The sequence below is a fragment of the Nerophis lumbriciformis genome, linkage group LG04, assembly GCF_033978685.3.
Source record: "Nerophis lumbriciformis linkage group LG04, RoL_Nlum_v2.1, whole genome shotgun sequence".
Taxonomy (NCBI): domain Eukaryota; kingdom Metazoa; phylum Chordata; class Actinopteri; order Syngnathiformes; family Syngnathidae; genus Nerophis; species Nerophis lumbriciformis.
In genome coordinates, this window is record NC_084551.2 from 54,380,793 (window position 1) to 54,400,000 (window position 19,208).

General features: G+C 46.1%; 1 protein-coding gene across 1 annotated transcript in view; it reads right to left on the minus strand.

The window, feature by feature from the left end:
• LOC133604004 (ephrin type-B receptor 5) overlaps nucleotides 1–19,208 on the minus strand; it is a 98,875-nt gene that overhangs the window by 43,980 nt on the left and 35,687 nt on the right. Inside the window, exon 3 of the mRNA XM_072913059.1 lies at nucleotides 3,846–4,118. Within this exon, the coding sequence (XP_072769160.1) occupies nucleotides 3,846–4,118 (273 nt within the window). The remainder of the gene's footprint in view (nucleotides 1–3,845; nucleotides 4,119–19,208) is intronic.

The window sequence follows — 19,208 nt, forward strand, 5'->3', positions numbered from 1 at the left end:
TATTTTAGAAAAGTACCGAAAAGTACCGAAATACCGGTACTTTAATAAAATATTTGTATCAGGACAACGCTAATATATATATATATATATATATATATATATATATATTTATATATATATATATATATATATATTTAATTTCTTTTTTTTCCCTTTATTTTTCAGGCAAATTGATGCACTTTAAGTGTTTTCTGATACAGACTAAAAATAATGATGGTAAAGTTATTCTTTTTTGTTGTAAATTGATCTATATTACTTTTATTGTTTTTTTTTGTTAAAATAAAACCAATAATGCCATTTGCTTGTGGTCCCCTTTTTTTTTAGAAAAGTACCAAAAAGTACCGAAATACCGGTACGGTACTTTAATAAAATATTTGTATCATGACAACACTAAAATATATATATATATATATATATATGTATATATATATATATATATATATATATATATATATATATATATATATATATATATATAAAATTTATTTATTAATTTTTTTCATTTTTTTTTCAGGCAAATTGATGCACTTTAAGTGTTTTCTGATACAGACTAAAAACAATGATAGTGAAGTTATTCTTTTTTGTTGTAAATTGAGCTATATTACTTTTATTGTTTTTTTTGTTAAAATAAAGCCAATAATGCCATTTTTTAATAAAGTTATTATTTTTTGTTGTAAATTGATCTATATTAATTTTATTGTTTTTTTTTGTTAAAATAAAGCCAATAATGCAAACTTTTTTGTGGTCCCTTTATGTAGAAAAAGTATCGAAAAGTATTAAAAATACCTTTTGGTACCAGAACCAAAAAATTGGTATGGGCACAACCCTAATCCCTACACTTGATCACATCGTGGAAGTCGCTTCCTAGCGGTTCCACTGTCATACACGGCACAGGAGACAAGCGTGCAGGTTTTAACAAGGTTTTGATAATAATGTTTTCACAAAAAGTTTTCTCTCCAGTAGAACGTGACTTTTCAGTCACGTCCGTATCCTCTCTCTCCTCCTGCTCCTGGCCGCTTACTGTTAAAGACAACAGATGATTAGATTAACACGTACCACCTGGGATATCTAATCACCTGCCAGCTGTGTCTCGCCGTCAGCAGTGCCACGCCCCCGTCTGATGGTGCTCTGTCCTCAGCACCATGGACAGAGGCGGTGACTTTCGCTCCTGCAGGCAGCGCTGGCTACATCTCCCTCCACACATTTATTGTTTGATACGTTGAAACGAGTCTACGGCAAATAATAATGCATAATTTATCCGGACGTGACGTCGCCAAAAGCAAAGGCGACAATGTCAGTCATGTTTCAAAAAAGTAGCAATCGCCATAATTGTTATTTATTGCCAAGAGCGGACTTTATTTTCCTGACAGCACGCCGTCGTGAGGCTAATATGCCACGATTCCGCAAACCCCCCCCCCTCTAGACCGGCTGGTTGGCCCCAAGGCTTCTCTCAGTCCAAAGATGTTTTGTGAATCTTTCGGGTCTTTCATCCGGAGACGTTCCTTCCTCCCTGTGAAGTGACGCCCAAGTGGAGCGTGATCCGCCAAGGCCACGGGGAGGGAAGTGCTATTTGTAAAGACGAGTCGATGCCTTTTAATCACAGCCTGACGAGGAAGCAGACGAGAGCAGGAAGCTCTCACTTTTGTCCTCATCAACATTTACTCTCACAAATCCAGTCTCATTCATCCCGTCATCCATTCCGTGCATCTCAGGGTGCTTTTATAACCACTTCATAATGCAGCAAGGTCGTTTTATTCCCTCTTTTGCACGACAAACACGACAAAACAAGATTATAAAGGTCATGTTTGAATTTCCAATCGACACGGAAACACTTCCTTGTGGTCTACGAAACACGTGATGCTGGTTCTTTGGTCATAATGTTGCACAAAGTAGGTTTTACAGACCATCTTCACGTCTTATTAGAACAACAAAGACGACTATTTTTGGACAAAAGAGGACTCGCTACCTTATCTTTTTGAAGCTGAGTATACTGAGGATGAACTAGTGCTTCTAATAGCCTGCACCAAGGAGGAGTGAGACGTTGGAATTTGGAAATGTGGAATATGAAGCCATGCTATTTTGACATAAATGGAGTGCTTACCCAAATAAACCGGAAAAAATAATCATATTGATCATGATACACGCAGCACGTCATGCATGTATCATGACAGAGCTGTGTAGGAACAAAACATGATACATATATATATATATATATATATATATATATATATATATATATATATATATATATATATATATATATATATACAAACAGGCAACAGGAAACAGGAAACAGCCAACAGCCAACAGGAACCAGGATAACAGGTTACAAAAAACAGGCAACGGGAAACAGGCAACAGGAAACAGGATAACAGGTTACAGGCAACAGGTAACAGGAAACAGCAAACCGGAACCAGGGTAACAGGTTACAGGAAACAGGCAACAGGAAACAGCAAAAAGGAACCAGGATAACAGGTTACAGGAAACAGGCAACAGAAAACAACAAACAGGAACCAGTATAACAGGTTACAAGAAACAGGCAACATGAAACAGGAAACAGCAAACAGGTTACAGGAAACTGGAAACAGGCAACAGGCAACAAGAAACAGGAAACAGTTAACAGGAACCAGGATAACAGGTTACAGGAAACAGGCAACAGGAAACAGCTAACAGGAACCAGGATAACAGGTTACAGGAAACAGGCAACAGGAAACAACAAACAGGAACCAGGATAACAGGTTACAAGAAACAGTCAACATGAAACAGCAAACAGCAAACAGGAACCAGGGTAACAGTTTGCAGGAAACAGGAAACAGGCAACAGGCAACAGGAAACAGGAAACAGGAAACAGTTAACAGGAACCAGGATAACAGGTTACAGGAAACAGGCAACAGGAAACAGGAAACAGTCAACAGGAACCATGATAACAGGTTACAGGAAACAGGAACCAGGACAACAGGTTACAAGAAATAGGAAACGGCCAACAGGAACCAGGATAACAGGTTACAGGAAACAGGAAATAGGAAACAGGAAACAGTCAACAGGAACCAGGATAACAAGTTACAAGAAACAGGTAACATAAACAGGAAACAGCAAACAGGAACCAGGGTAACAGGTTACAGGAAACAGGCAACAGGAAACAGAAAACAGTTAACAGGAACCAGGATAACAGGTTACAGGAAACAGGCAACAGGAAACAGGAAACAGTCAACAGGAACCAGGATAACAGGTTACAGGAAACAGGAAACAGCCAACAGGAACCAGGATAACAGGTTACAGGAAACTGGAAACAGCCAACAGGAACCAGGATAACAGGTTACAGGAAACAGGGAATAGGAAACAGGAAACAGCCAACAGGAACCAGGATAACAGGTTACAGGAAATAGGCAACAGGAAACAGCCAACAGGAACCAGGATAACAGGTTACAGGAAACAGGCAACAGGCAACAGGATACAGGATACAGGATACAACCATCGAGCCCTGACTGGAGGGTGAGGCAGGCATAAATAGTAGCCTTATTGGCAACTGCAACCAGGTGTGCCAGGCTGCCAATCAGAGACAGGTGAGGGGAAACGAGCCCTCAGGGAGACATGCAGGAAATGGAACCAAAATAAGAGCGCTGACAGGAAATAAACACAAACATAACCAAACAAGCCTGACAGTTATGTGGTAAAGCATCATATTACGTTGTATTGTTCACCTTAAGTCTTTGTGTTTTCCACACAATCTAAACAACATTTATTTTCATTTTTTTATCAATAATCTTATTTTTTTTCATATAACACCAAAATACTTTGAACACGGATTAAACGGAGGAATACAACGGCATGAGCCCGTCGCTCACCTCGGCCGCCCAGGTCCTCTCCAGTTCCCGCTGGCTGTCGGCCTGCCTGTAGAACAAGGTGAGCGTCTCCCTGCAGGTGGGCGAGGGGCTCCGCAGGCTGGCACAGTCCCGCACCGAGAAGCGCAGCGTGACGAAAACCCGCGGGGCGGCGTGGCGGTAGAGGAAGGGCGTGGCCAGCCAGTTGTCTCTGACGCGGGAATTCTGGTTGACGTTGCATACCTCGAACGTGCGAATCAGCCTCCCCCGGTCGTCCAGGACGCTGACTTCGTCCCACTGGAAGAAACCGGAAGAACACATCGTAAAGGTGGGATTTTTAGCGCAAGTGTGTTATTTAGCTTAGCTTAGCTTGTTAGCTTTTTCACTGTTAGCGCCAGTTAATCAAGAGGTTGATTAATGACTTTAGTCTCCTTGTCCACAAACAGGGTATTGCAGGATTGGAAGCTTGTCACTTTAATCACTGATTTGTTGTTCATTATTCCCTCGTAGTAGTAGAAGTAGTAGTAGTAGTGTATGTTTGCTGTGTGATGTTGCCATTTCAGCGTTGTTTCGTCAGTAACAAGTTTTTGCAAATAATCATTAACTTAGAATTTAATGGCAGCAACACATTGCAAACAACTTGTCACAGGGGCATTTTTACCACTGTGTTGCATGGCCTTTCCTTTTAACAACACTCAGTAAACGTTTGGGAACTGAAGAGATTGAATTATTTCTATTTTCAATGGGAGACAGGTCTGGACTACAGGCAGGCCAGTCTAGTACCGGCACTCTTTTACTATGAAGCCACGCTGTTGTAACACGTGGCTTGGCATTGTCTTGCTGAAATAAGCAGGGGCGTCTATGATAACGTTGCTTGGATGGATCTAAAACCTGTATGTACCTTTCAGCATTAATGGTGCCTTCACAGATGTGTAAGTTACAGAGATGGCAAAGTAGTCTGGAAGTAGTCTTTGCAGTGGTCTGGGGTGTCAAAATAGTCAGGAAGGAGTCTTTGCCATGGTGTGGGGTGTCGAAATAGTCAGGAAGTAGTCTTTGCCATGGTGTGGGGTGTCGAAATAGTCAGGAAGTAGTCTTCGCAGTGGTCTGGGGTGTCGAAATTGTCAGGAAGTAGTCTTTGCCATGGTGCGGGGTGTCGAAATAGTCAGGAAGTAGTCTTTGACATGGTGCGGGGTGTCGAAATAGACGGGAAGTAGTCTTTGCCATGGTGTGGGGTGTCCAAATAGTCGGGAAGTAGTCTTTGCCATGGTGTGGGGTGTCCAAATAGTCGAGAAGTAGTCTTTGCCATGGTGTGGAGTGTCGAAATAGTCTGGAAGTAGTCTTTGTCGTGGTGCGGGGTGTCGAAATAGTCGGGAAGTAGTCTTTGCCATGGTGTGCGGTGTCGAAATAGCCGGGAAGTAGTCTTTGTCATGGTGCAGGGTGTCGAAATAGTCGGGAAGTAGTCTTTGCCATGGTGTGGAGTGTCGAAATAGTCAGGAAGTAGTCTTTGCCATGGTGCGGGGTGTCGAAATAGTCAGGAAGTAGTCTTTGACATGGTGTGGGGTGTCGAAATAGACGAGAAGTAGTCTTTGCCATGGTGTGGGGTGTCGAAATAGTCGAGAAGTAGTCTTTACCGGCTGTGGGGTGTCCAAATAGTCAGGAAGTAGTCTTTGCCATGGTGTGGGGTGTCCAAATAGTTGGGAAGTAGTCTTTGCTGTGGCATGGGGTGTCGAAATAGTCAGGAAGTAGTCTTTGCCATGGTGTGGGGTGTCCAAATAGTTGGGAAGTAGTCTTTGCCAAGGCATGGGGTGTCGAAATAGTCAGGAAGTAGTCTTTGCCATGGTGTGGGGTGTCGAAATAGTCAGGAAGTAGTCTTTGACATGGTGTAGGGTGTCAAAATAGTCATGAAGTAGTCTTTGCAGTGGTCTGGGGTGTCGAAATAGTCAGGAAGTAGTCTTTGACATGGTGTAGGGTGTCAAAATAGTCAGGAAGTAGTCTTTGCAGTGGTCTGGGGTGTCGAAATATTCAGGAAGTAGTCTTTGCCATGGTGTGGGGTGTCAAAATAGTCGAGAAGTAGTTTTTGCCATGGTGTGGGGTGTCGAAATAGTCGGGAAGTAGTCTTTACCATGGTTTGGGGTGTTGAAATAGTTGGGAAGTAGTCTTTGCCATGGTGTGGGCTGTCAAAATAGTTGGGAGGTAGTCTTTGACATGGTTTGGGGTGTCAAAATAGTCAGGAAGTAGTCTTTACCATGGTGTGGGGTATCAAAATAGTCGGGAAGTAGTCTTTACCGGCTGTGGGGTGTCGAAATAGTCGGGAAGTAGTCTTTGCCATGGTGTGGAGTGTCGAAATAGTCAGGAAGTAGTCTTTGCCATGGTGCGGGGTGTCAAAATAGTCGGGAAGTAGGCTTTGCCATGGTGTGGGGTGTCAAAATAGTTGGGAAGTAGTCTTTGCCATGGTGTGGGGTGTCCAAATAGTCGGGAAGTAGTCTTTGCCATGCTGTGGGGTGTCGAAATAGTTGGGAAGTAGTCTTTGCCATGGTGTGGGGTGTCAAAATAGTCAGGAAGTAGTCTTTGCCATGGTGTGGGGTGTCAAAATAGCCGGGAAGTAGTCTTAGCCATGGTGTGGGTTGTCAAAATAGTCGGGAAGTAGTCTGTGCCATAGTTTGAGATGGCAAAGTAGTCTGGAAGTAGTCTTTGCCATCGTGCGGGGTGTCAAAATAGTCGGGAAGTAGTTTTTGCCATGGTGTGGGGTGTCGAAATAGTCAGGAAGTAGTCTTTGCCATGGTGTGGGGTGTCCAAATAGTCGGGAAGTAGTCTTTGCCATGGTGTGGGGTGTCGAAATAGTCGGGAAGTAGTCTTTGCCATGGTGTGGGGTGTCGAAATAGTCGGAAAGGAGTCTTTGTTATGGTGTGGGGTGTCGAAATAGACGGGAAGTAGTCTTTGCCATGGTGTGGGGTGGGGTGTCGAAATAGTCGGGAAGTAGTCTTTGCCATGGTGCGGGGTGTAGAAATAGTCAGGAAGTAGTCTTTGCCATGGTGTGGGGTGTCGAAATAGTCGGGAAGTAGTCTTTGACATGGTGTGGGGTGTCGAAATAGACGGGAAATAGTCTTTGCCATGGTGTGGGGTGTCGAAATAGTCGAGAAGTAGTCTTTACCGGCTGTGGGGTGTCCAAATAGTCACAAAGTAGTCTTTGCAATGGTGTGGGGTGTCAAAATAGTTGGGAAGTAGTATTTGCCATGGTGTGGGGTGTCAAAATAGCCGGGAAGTAGTCTTAGCCATGGTGTGGGTTGTCAAAATAGTCGGGAAGTAGTCTGTGCCATAGTTTGAGATGGCAAAGTAGTCTGGAAGTAGTCTTTGCCATCGTGCGTGGTGTCAAAATAGTCGGGAAGTAGTTTTTGCCATGGTGTGGGGTGTCGAAATAGTCAGGAAGTAGTCTTTGCCATGGTGTGGGGTGTCCAAATAGTCGGGAAGTAGTCTTTGCCATGGTGTGGGGTGTCGAAATAGTCGGGAAGTAGTCTTTGCCATGGTGTGGGGTGTCGAAATAGTCGGAAAGGAGTCTGTGTTATGGTGTGGGGTGTCGAAATAGACGGGAAGTAGTCTTTGCCATGGTGTGGGGTGGGGTGTCGAAATAGTCGGGAAGTAGTCTTTGCCATGGTGCGGGGTGTAGAAATAGTCAGGAAGTAGTCTTTGCCATGGTGTGGGGTGTCGAAATAGTCGGGAAGTAGTCTTTGACATGGTGTGGGGTGTCGAAATAGACGGGAAGTAGTCTTTGCCATGGTGTGGGGTGTCGAAATAGTCGAGAAGTAGTCTTTACCGGCTGTGGGGTGTCCAAATAGTCACAAAGTAGTCTTTGCAATGGTGTGGGGTGTCAAAATAGTTGGGAAGTAGTATTTGCCATGGTGTGGGGTGTCGAAATAGTCAGGAAGGATTCTTTGACATGGTGTGGGGTGTCGAAATAGACGGGAAGTAGTCTTTGCCATGGTGTGGGGTGTCGAAATAGTCGAGAAGTAGTCCTTACTGGCTGTGGGGTGTCCAAATAGTCAGGAAGTAGTCTTTGCCATGGTGTGGGGTGTCAAAATAGTCAGGAAGTAGTCTTTGCCATGGTGTGGGGTGTCCAAATAGTCAGGAAGTAGTCTTTGCCATGGTGTGGGGTGTCGAAATAGTCGGGAAGTAGTCTTTGACATGGTGTGGGGTGTCGAAATAGACGGGAAGTAGTCTTTGCCATGGTGTGGGGTGTCGAAATAGTCGAGAAGTAGTCTTTACCGGCTGTGGGGTGTCCAAATAGTCACAAAGTAGTCTTTGCAATGGTGTGGGGTGTCAAAATAGTTGGGAAGTAGTATTTGCCATGGTGTGGGGTGTCGAAATAGTCAGGAAGGATTCTTTGACATGGTGTGGGGTGTCGAAATAGACGGGAAGTAGTCTTTGCCATGGTGTGGGGTGTCGAAATAGTCGAGAAGTAGTCCTTACTGGCTGTGGGGTGTCCAAATAGTCAGGAAGTAGTCTTTGCCATGGTGTGGGGTGTCAAAATAGTCAGGAAGTAGTCTTTGCCATGGTGCCGGGTGTCCAAATAGTCAGGAAGTAGTCTTTGCCATGGTGTGGGGTGTCGAAATAGTCGAGAAGTAGTCCTTACTGGCTGTGGGGTGTCCAAATAGTCAGGAAGTAGTCTTTGCCATGGTGTGGGGTGTCAAAATAGTCAGGAAGTAGTCTTTGCCATGGTGCCGGGTGTCCAAATAGTCAGGAAGTAGTCTTTGCCATGGTGTGGGGTGTCCAAATAGTCAGGAAGTAGTCTTTGCCATGGTGTGGGGTGTCCAAATAGTCAGGAACTAGTCTTTGCCATGGTGTGGGGTGTCGAAATAGTCGGGAAGTAGTCTTTTCCATGGTGTGGGGTGTCGAAATAGTCAGGAAGTAGTCTTTGCCATGGTGTGGGGTGTCCAAATAGTCGGGAAGTAGTCTTTGCCATGGTGTGGGGTGTCCAAATAGTCGGGAAGTAGTCTTTGCCAAGGTGTGGGGTGTCCAAATAGTCGGGAAGTAGTCTTTGCCATGGTGTGGGGTGTCCAAATAGTCGGGAAGTAGTCTTTGCCAAGGTGTGGGGTGTCCAAATAGTCGGGAAGTAGTCTTTGCCATGGTGTGGGGTGTCGAAATAGTCGGGAAGTAGTCTTTGTCATGGTGCGGGGTGTCGAAATAATCAGGAAGTAGTCTTTGCCATGGTGTGGGGTGTCCAAATAGTCGGGAAGCAGTCTTTGCCATGGTGTGCGGTGTCGAAATAGTCGAGAAGTAGTCTTTGCCATGGTGTGGGGTGTCGAAATAGTCGGGAAGTAGTCTTTGTCATGGTGCGGGGTGTCGAAATAGTCAGGAAGTAGTCTTTGCCATGGTGTGGGGTGTCGAAATAGTCAGGAAGTAGTCTTTGCCATGGTGTGGGGTGGGGTGTCGAAATAGTCGGGAAGTAGTCTTTGCCATGGTGCGGGGTGTAGAAATAGTCAGGAAGTAGTCTTTGCCATGGTGTGGGGTGTCGAAATAGTCGGGAAGTAGTCTTTGACATGGTGTGGGGTGTCGAAATAGACGGGAAGTAGTCTTTGCCATGGTGTGGGGTGTCGAAATAGTCGAGAAGTAGTCTTTACCGGCTGTGGGGTGTCCAAATAGTCACAAAGTAGTCTTTGCAATGGTGTGGGGTGTCAAAATAGTTGGGAAGTAGTATTTGCCATGGTGTGGGGTGTCGAAATAGTCAGGAAGGATTCTTTGACATGGTGTGGGGTGTCGAAATAGACGGGAAGTAGTCTTTGCCATGGTGTGGGGTGTCGAAATAGTCGAGAAGTAGTCCTTACTGGCTGTGGGGTGTCCAAATAGTCAGGAAGTAGTCTTTGCCATGGTGTGGGGTGTCAAAATAGTCAGGAAGTAGTCTTTGCCATGGTGTGGGGTGTCCAAATAGTCAGGAAGTAGTCTTTGCCATGGTGTGGGGTGTCGAAATAGTCGGGAAGTAGTCTTTGACATGGTGTGGGGTGTCGAAATAGACGGGAAGTAGTCTTTGCCATGGTGTGGGGTGTCGAAATAGTCGAGAAGTAGTCTTTACCGGCTGTGGGGTGTCCAAATAGTCACAAAGTAGTCTTTGCAATGGTGTGGGGTGTCAAAATAGTTGGGAAGTAGTATTTGCCATGGTGTGGGGTGTCGAAATAGTCAGGAAGGATTCTTTGACATGGTGTGGGGTGTCGAAATAGACGGGAAGTAGTCTTTGCCATGGTGTGGGGTGTCGAAATAGTCGAGAAGTAGTCCTTACTGGCTGTGGGGTGTCCAAATAGTCAGGAAGTAGTCTTTGCCATGGTGTGGGGTGTCAAAATAGTCAGGAAGTAGTCTTTGCCATGGTGCCGGGTGTCCAAATAGTCAGGAAGTAGTCTTTGCCATGGTGTGGGGTGTCGAAATAGTCAGGAAGTAGTCTTTGCCATGGTGTGGGGTGTCCAAATAGTCAGGAACTAGTCTTTGCCATGGTGTGGGGTGTCGAAATAGTCGGGAAGTAGTCTTTTCCATGGTGTGGGGTGTCGAAATAGTCAGGAAGTAGTCTTTGCCATGGTGTGGGGTGTCCAAATAGTCGGGAAGTAGTCTTTGCCATGGTGTGGGGTGTCCAAATAGTCGGGAAGTAGTCTTTGCCAAGGTGTGGGGTGTCCAAATAGTCGGGAAGTAGTCTTTGCCATGGTGTGGGGTGTCCAAATAGTCGGGAAGTAGTCTTTGCCAAGGTGTGGGGTGTCCAAATAGTCGGGAAGTAGTCTTTGCCATGGTGTGGGGTGTCGAAATAGTCGGGAAGTAGTCTTTGTCATGGTGCGGGGTGTCGAAATAATCAGGAAGTAGTCTTTGCCATGGTGTGGGGTGTCCAAATAGTCGGGAAGCAGTCTTTGCCATGGTGTGCGGTGTCGAAATAGTCGAGAAGTAGTCTTTGCCATGGTGTGGGGTGTCGAAATAGTCGGGAAGTAGTCTTTGTCATGGTGCGGGGTGTCGAAATAGTCAGGAAGTAGTCTTTGCCATGGTGTGGGGTGTCGAAATAGTCAGGAAGTAGTCTTTGCCATGGTGTGGGGTGTCCAAATAGTCGGGAAGTAGTCTTTGCCAAGGTGTGGGGTGTCCAAATAGTCGGGAAGTAGTCTTTGCCATGGTGTGGGGTGTCCAAATAGTCGGGAAGTAGTCTTTGCCAAGGTGTGGGGTGTCCAAATAGTCGGGAAGTAGTCTTTGCCATGGTGTGGGGTGTCGAAATAGTCGGGAAGTAGTCTTTGTCATGGTGCGGGGTGTCGAAATAATCAGGAAGTAGTCTTTGCCATGGTGTGGGGTGTCCAAATAGTCGGGAAGCAGTCTTTGCCATGGTGTGCGGTGTCGAAATAGTCGAGAAGTAGTCTTTGCCATGGTGTGGGGTGTCGAAATAGTCGGGAAGTAGTCTTTGTCATGGTGCGGGGTGTCGAAATAGTCAGGAAGTAGTCTTTGCCATGGTGTGGGGTGTCCAAATAGTCGGGAAGTAGTCTTTGCCATGGTGTGGGGTGTCCAAATAGTCGGGAAGTAGTCTTTGCCATGGTGTGCGGTGTCGAAATAGTCGAGAAGTAGTCTTTGCCATGGTGTGGGGTGTCCAAATAGTCGGGAAGTAGTCTTTGTCATGGTGCGGGGTGTCGAAATAGTCAGGAAGTAGTCTTTGCCATGGTGCGGGGTGTCAAAATAGTCGGGAAGTAGTCTTTGCCATGATGTGGGGTGTCTTCTCGCAGGGGACCTGAACTCAGTGGAACACAAAGTTGTGTGATAACTTATATACAAACATTTTCTGACACTACTCTTCCCATATATCGAGTGCCAAACATTTTTTCCTTTCCCCAAAATTCCCGGTTTTCCCGGAATTTTTTCCCCATTGAAAATGAATGAGCATTATACGTATCCCACATTTCTCATCCGATTTTAACTGTTCCAAAATCTACCAGGATGTTTTCCGGTTCCAAAATTCCCTGATTACCCGGAATTACCAGGAATTTCCCTAAATTGAACATTAATGGAGCTTATACAATCTACTGCATATCCCACATTTCTCAACCGCTTTTTGAACCGTACCAACATCCACACGCTCCTCTCACCCTGGACATTCAAGCCAGGATGTTTTCCGGTTCCAAAATTTCCTGATTAGCCGGAATTACCAGGAATTTCCCTCTATTGAAAATTAATGAACATTATACAATCTACTGCATATCCGACATTTCTCACCCGATTTGGACCGTTCCAAAATCTACACGCTCCTCTCACCCTGGACATTCAAGCCAGGATGTTTTCCGGTTCCAAAATTCCCTGAATACCAGGAATTACCAGGAATTTCCCTCCATTGAAAATTAATGGGCATTATACAATCTGCTACATATCCCACATATCTCAACCGCTTTTTGAACCGTTCCAATATCCACACGCTCCACTCACCCTGGACATTCAAGCCAGTATGTTTTCCGTTTTCAAAACTCCCTAATTACCCGGAATTTCCCTCCACTGAAAATGAATGGGCATTATACAATCTACTGCATATCCCACATTTCTCACCCAATTTGAATCGTTCGAACATCCACACGTTTCACTCACCCTGGACATTCAAGCCAGGATGTTTTCCGTTTTCAAAATTCCCTGATTACCCGGGATTACCAGGAATTTCCCTAAATTGAAAATTAATGGGCATTATACAATCTACTGCATATCCCACATTTCTCAACCGCTTTTTGAACCGTTCCAACATCAACACGCTCCACTCACCCTGGACATTCAAGCCAAGATGTTTTCCGGTTCCAAAATTCCCTGATTAGCCGGAATTACCAGGAATTTCCCTCCATTGAAATGAATGGGCATTATACAATCTACTACATATCCGACATTTCTCACTCGATTTGAACCGTTCCAACATCCACACGCTCCACTCACCCTGGACATTCAAGCCAGGATGTTTTCCGGTTCCAAAACTCCCTGATTACCCGGAAATACCAGGAACTTCCCTCCATTGACTATGAATGGGCATTATACAATCTACTACACATCCCACGTTTCTCACCCAATTTGAACCGTTCCAACATCCACACGCTCCACTCACCCTGGACATTCAAGCCAGGCTGTTTTCCGGTTCCAAAATTCCCTGATTACCAGGAATTACCAGGAATTTCCCTCCATTGAAAATTAATGGGCATTATACAATCTGCTACATATCCCACATATCTCAACCGCTTTTTGAACCGTTCCAATATCCACACGCTCCACTCACCCTGGACATTCAAGCCATGATGTTTTCAGGTTCCAAAATTCCCTGATTACCCGGAATTACCAGGAATTTCCCTCCATTGAAAATGAATGGACATTATACGATCTACTGCATATGCCACATTTCTCAAACGCTTTTTGAACTGTTCTAACATCCACACGTACCACTCACCCTGGACATTCAAGCCAGGATGTTTTCCGGTTCCAAAATTCCCTGATTACCCGGAATTACCAGGAATAGTCCCTCCATTGACAATGAATGGGCATTATACAATCTACTACACATCCCACGTTTCTCACCCGATTTGAACCGTTCCAAAATATTGACGCTCCTCTCACCCTGGACATTCAAGCCAGGATGTTTTCAGGTTCCAAAATTCCCTGGTTACCCGGAATTACCAGGAATTTCTCTCCATTGAAAATTAATGGGCATTATACAATCTACTACATATCCCACATTTCTCAACCGCTTTTTGAACCGTTCCAATATCCACACGCTCCACTCACCCTGGACATTCAAGCAAGGATATTTTCCGGTTCCAAAATTCTCTGATTAACTGGAATTACCAGGAATTTTCCTCCATTGAAAACAAATGGTCATTATACAATCTACTACATATCCCACATTTCTCAACCGCTTTTTGAACCGTTTCAACATCCACACGCTCCACTCACCCTGGACATTCAAGCCAGGATGTTTTCCGTTTTCAAAACTCCCTAATTACCCGGAATTTCCCTCCACTGAAAATGAATGGGCATTATACAATCTACTGCATATCCCACATTTCTCACCCGATTTGAATCGTTCGAACATCCACAAGTTTCACTCACCCTGGACATTCAAGCCAGGATGTTTTCCGGTTCCAAAATTCTCTGATTACCCAGAAATACCAGGAATTTCCCTCCATTGGAAATGAATGGGAATTATATGCCACATTTCTCACCCGATTTGAACCGTTCCAACATCCACACGCTCCACTCACCCTGGACATTCAAGCATTTCAGTTCCAATCACGCATATCGGCGGTTCAGCGGCTTTGGAATTGCAAATTGTTGTTATTATTAATTTTGACGCCTATAAAACAATGTTGATGTTTCGTTCGGACAGTTTTGCGTAAATTGACCACATTTCATTGTTTTGATTTGTCGGTTTGGTTGAAAAAATGTTTTTGCAACTTTAATTTGTTGTATTTTTGACCCGATGCCCCCGCTAGCCCGTTTTCCGAGTTGGGGGGCGGGGGGGGGGGGGGGGGGGGGGGGGGGGGGGCAGACGGTTGTGTGTAAAAAGAAAAAAAAATTGGAACAACTCATGTTGGTGATTTGATTTGAACTGAAATGCTGGCAAGATTTATAATCCTTCCAGTGATAAAGGAGGGGGAGGTCCAGCGCCTGCACCCAAATGAGGACACGCACACCAAACACGCAAACACACTCACACACACACACACACACACACACACACATGCGCATTATAAGACATATGGACACAAGCTTATTGTAATTAAATGCAAATGTAAACATTCAACTAACTGTTATTATTATTACTCACACACGTGTTGGTAATAATTGTGTTATCTAGTAATGAATGTTTCAGTTATTAAAGGGGAACATTATCACAATTTCAGAATGATTAAAACCATTAAAAATCAGTTCCCAGTGGCTTATTTTATTTTTCGAAGTTCTTTTCCAAATTTTACCCATCACGCAATATCCCTAAAAAAAGCTTCAAAGTGCCTGATTTTAACCATCGTTATATACACCCGTCCATTTTCCTGTGACGTCACACAGTGAAGCCAACACAAACAAACATGGCGCATAGAACAGCAAGCTATAGCGACATTAGCTCGGATTCAGACTCGGATTTCAGCGGCTTAAGCGATTCAACAGATTACGCATGTATTGAAACGGATGGTTGTAGTGTGGAGGCAGGTAGCGAAAACGAAATTGAAGAAGAAAATGAAGCTATTGAGCCATATCGGTTTGAACCGTATGCAAGCGAAACCGACGAAAACGACACGACAGCCAGCGACACGGGAGAAAGCGAGGACGAATTCGGCGATCGCCTTCCAACCAACGATTGGTATGTGTTTGTTTGGCATGAAAGGAAACTAACAACTATGAACTAGGTTTACAGCATATGAAATACATTTGGCAACAACATGCACTTTGAGAGTGCAGACAGCCCAATTTTCATCAATTAATATATTCTGTAGACATACCCTCATCCGCGCTCTTTTCCTGAAAGCTGATCTGTCCAGTTTTGGAGTTGATGTCAGCAGGCCAGGGAAGCTAGGGTCGATAGGGGGCTTAGCTCGCTCGTCTGCGGGAACAAACTGCCGCCATTTTTTGCCGTGCTACCGAGGTCCTTTGTCCCTGAATTGCTCACACACTCCGGCAGATTCAATGGGGGTCTGGCGGCAGATTTCTTTGACTTTATCGTTGGAAATGCATCTGCTTTGAGTGTCGCAGGATATCCACACATTCTTGCCATCTGTCGTAGCATAGCTTTCGTCGGTAAAGTGTGCGGAACAAACGTCCAATTTCTTGCCACTTTCGCATCTTTGGGCCACTGGTGCAACTTGAATCCGTCCCTGTTCGTGTTGTTACACCCTCCGACAACACACCGACGAGGCATGATGTCTCCAAGGTACGGAAAACAGTCGAAAAAAACGGAAAATAACAGAGCTGATTTGACTCTGTGTTTGAGAAAATGGCGGATTGCTTCCCGATGTGACGTCACGTCCGAGAGCGAATATTAGAAAGGCGTTTAATTCGCCAAAATTCACCCATTTAGAGTTCGGAAATCGGTTAAAAAATTATATGGTCTTTTTTCTGCAACATCAAGGTATATATTGACGCTTACATAGGTCTGGTGATAATGTTCCCCTTTAATATATTAGTAGTACATTGATTACTAAAACGTTTATTAGTAATCCGTATGTTGACGAGAAATTGTCTTTAATAGAATCGTGGAAAAAGCAAACATGTTCCCCGCAGCCAAGGAAAAGATGGCATGAAAAGAGAAAAGTATGGAAAGAATCAAACAAAAAATGAACACACACGCACACCCACACAAACACACACACACACACACACAAGTTATACCCTTTCTCTCCTCCCCCTCTCTCTTTTATTCTTTCTCTTCACTTGAAGCCTCAGGTCAAATAAGAATATAACCATCACAGAAGCACTTCACGTCAAACACACACACGCACACACACACACACACACAGACTGCAAAAAAACATGCACAGCTTGTAGTTGCTACTGTCTTATATTTACATGAAATTATTTATTTATACTTTATTGTTGTGTCCTCTCTGAGCTGCCACCTTATGGTGGTAGAGGAGTTTGGCTATGATGTCCGGGGCCCATCCTCTGGAGCCAGTCCCGGAGTTGGGGCACGATGGCGAGCGCCTGGTGGCCGGGCCAGGTGACACAGCCCGAAGAGGCAACGTGGGTCGCCCCTCCAATGGGCTCCCCACTCATGGGAGAGGCCATAGAGGTCGGCGGTCTGATCCTCGGCCACATAAGCTAGCTCTTGGGACGTGGAACGTCACCTCGCTGAGGGGGAAGGAGCCTGAGCTACTGCGCGAGGTGGAGAAGTTCCGGCTGGATATAGTCGGACTCACTTCGACACACAACAAGGGCTCTGGAACCAGTTCTCTCGAGAGGGGCTGGACTCTCTTCCACTCTGGCGTTGCACGCAGTGAGAGGCGACGGGCTGGGGTAGCAATTCTTGTTGCCCCCCGGCTCAGAGCCTGCATGTTGGAGTTCAACCCAGTGGATGAGAGGGTAGCTTCCCTCCGCCTTCGGGTGGGGGGACGGGTCCTGATTGTTGTTTGTGCTTACGCACCAAACAGCAATTCAGAGTACCTACCCTTTTTGGATTCACTCGAGGGAGTACTGGAAAGTGTTCCCCCCGGGTGATTCCCTTGTCCTACTGGGGGACTTCAACGCACATGTTGGCTTTGACAGTGAAACCCGGAGAGGCGTGATTGGGAAGAATGGCCGCCCGGATCTGAACCCGAGTGGTGTTTTGTTATTGGACTTTTGTGCTCGTCACAGATTGTCCATAACAAACACCATGTTCAAACATAAGGGTGTCCATATGTGCACTTGGCACCAGGACACCCTAGGCCGCAGTTCCGTGATCGACTTTGTAGTTGTGTAATCAGATTTGCGGACTCATGTTTTGGACACTCGGGTGAAGAGAGGGGCGGAGCTTTCTACTGATCACCACCTGGTGGTGAGTTGGCTGCGATGGTGGGGGAGGATGCCGGACAGACCTGGCATTGTGAGGGTCTGCTGGGAACGTCTGGCAGAGTCTCCTGTCAGAGAGAGTTTCAATTCCCACCTCCGGAAGAACTTTGAACATGTCACGAGGGAGGTGCTGGACATTGAGTCAGAGTGGACCATATTCCGCACCTCTATTGTTGAGGCGGCTGATTGGAGCTGTGGCCGCAAGGTAGTTTGTGCTTGTCGTGGCGGTAATCCTAGAACCCGTTGGTGGACACCGGCGGCGAGGGATGCAGTCAAGCTGAAGAAAGAGTCCTATCGTGTTCTTTTGGCTCATAGGACTCCAGAGGCAGCGTACAGGTACCGACAAGCCAAGCGGTGTGCGGCTTCAGCGGTCGCGGAGGCAAAAACTCGGACATGGGAGGAGTTCGGGGAAGCCATGGAAAACGACTTCCGGACAGCTTCGAAGCGATTCTGGATCACCATCCACCGCCTCAGGAAGGGGAAGTAGTGCACTATCAACACCATGTGTGGTGACGATGGTCTTCTGCTGACCTTGACTGCGGATTTTGTGGATCGATGGAGGGAATACTTCGAAGACCTCCTCAATCCCACCAACACGTCTTCCTATGAGGAAGCAGTTTCTGGGGAATCTGTGGTGGGCTCTCCTATTTCTGGGGCTGAGGTTGCTGGGGTAGTTAAAAAGCTCCTCGGTGGCAAGGCCCCGGGGGTGAATGAGATCCGCCCGGAGTTCCTAAAGGCTCTGGATGCTGAGGAGCTGTCTTGGTTGACAAGACTCTGCAGCACCGCGTGGACATCGGGGCCAGTACCTCTGGATTGGCAGACCGGGATGGTGGTTCCTCTCTTTAAGAAGGGGAACCAGAGGGTTTGTTACAACTATCGTGGGATCACACTCCTCAGCCTTCCCGGTAAGGTCTATTCAGGTGTACTGGAGAGGAGGCTATGCCCGATAGTCGAACCTCAGACTCAGGAGGAACAGTGTGGTTTTCGTCCTGGTCGTGGAACTGTGGACCAGCTCTATACTCTCGGCAGGCTCCTTGAGGGTGCATGGGAGTTTGCCCAACCAGTCTACATGTGCTTTGTAGACTTGGAGAAGGCATTCAACTGTGTCCCTCTGGAAGTCCTGTGGGGAGTGCTAAGAGAGTATGGGGTATCAGACTGTCCGATTGTGGTGGTCTGCTCCCTGTACGATCAGTGTCAGAGCTTGGTCCGCATTGCCAGTAGTAAGTCGGACACGTTTCCAGTGAGGGTTGGACTCCGCCAAGGCTGCCCTTTGTCACCCATTCTGTTCATAACTTTTATGGACAGAATTTCTAGGCGTTGAGGGGCTCCGGTTTGGTGGCTACAGGATTAGGTCTCTGCTTTTTGCAGATGATGTGGTCGTGATGGCTTCATCTGGCCAGGATCTTCAGCTCTCACTGGATCGGTTCGCAGCCGAGTGTGAAGCGACTGGGATGAGAATCAGCACCTCCAAGTCCGAGTCCATGGTTCTCACCCGGAAAAGGGTGGAGTGCCATCTCCGGGTTGGGGAGGAGACCCTGCCCCAAGTGGAGGAGTTCAAGTACCTCGGAGTCTTGTTCACGAGTGAGGGAAGAGTGGATCGTGAGAGCGACAGGTGGATTGGTGCGGCGTCCTCAGTAATGCGGACGCTGTATCGAGCCATTGTGGTGAAGAAGAAGCTGAGCCGGAAGGCAAAGCTCTCAATTTACCGCTCGATCTACGTTCCCATCCTCACCTATGGTCATGAGCTTTGGGTTATGACCAAAAGGACAAGATCACGGGTACAAGCGTCCGATATGAGTTTCCTCCACCGGGTGGCAGGGTTCTCCCTCAGAGATAGGGTGAGAAGCTCTGCCATCCGGGGGGAGCTCAAAGTAAAGCCGCTGC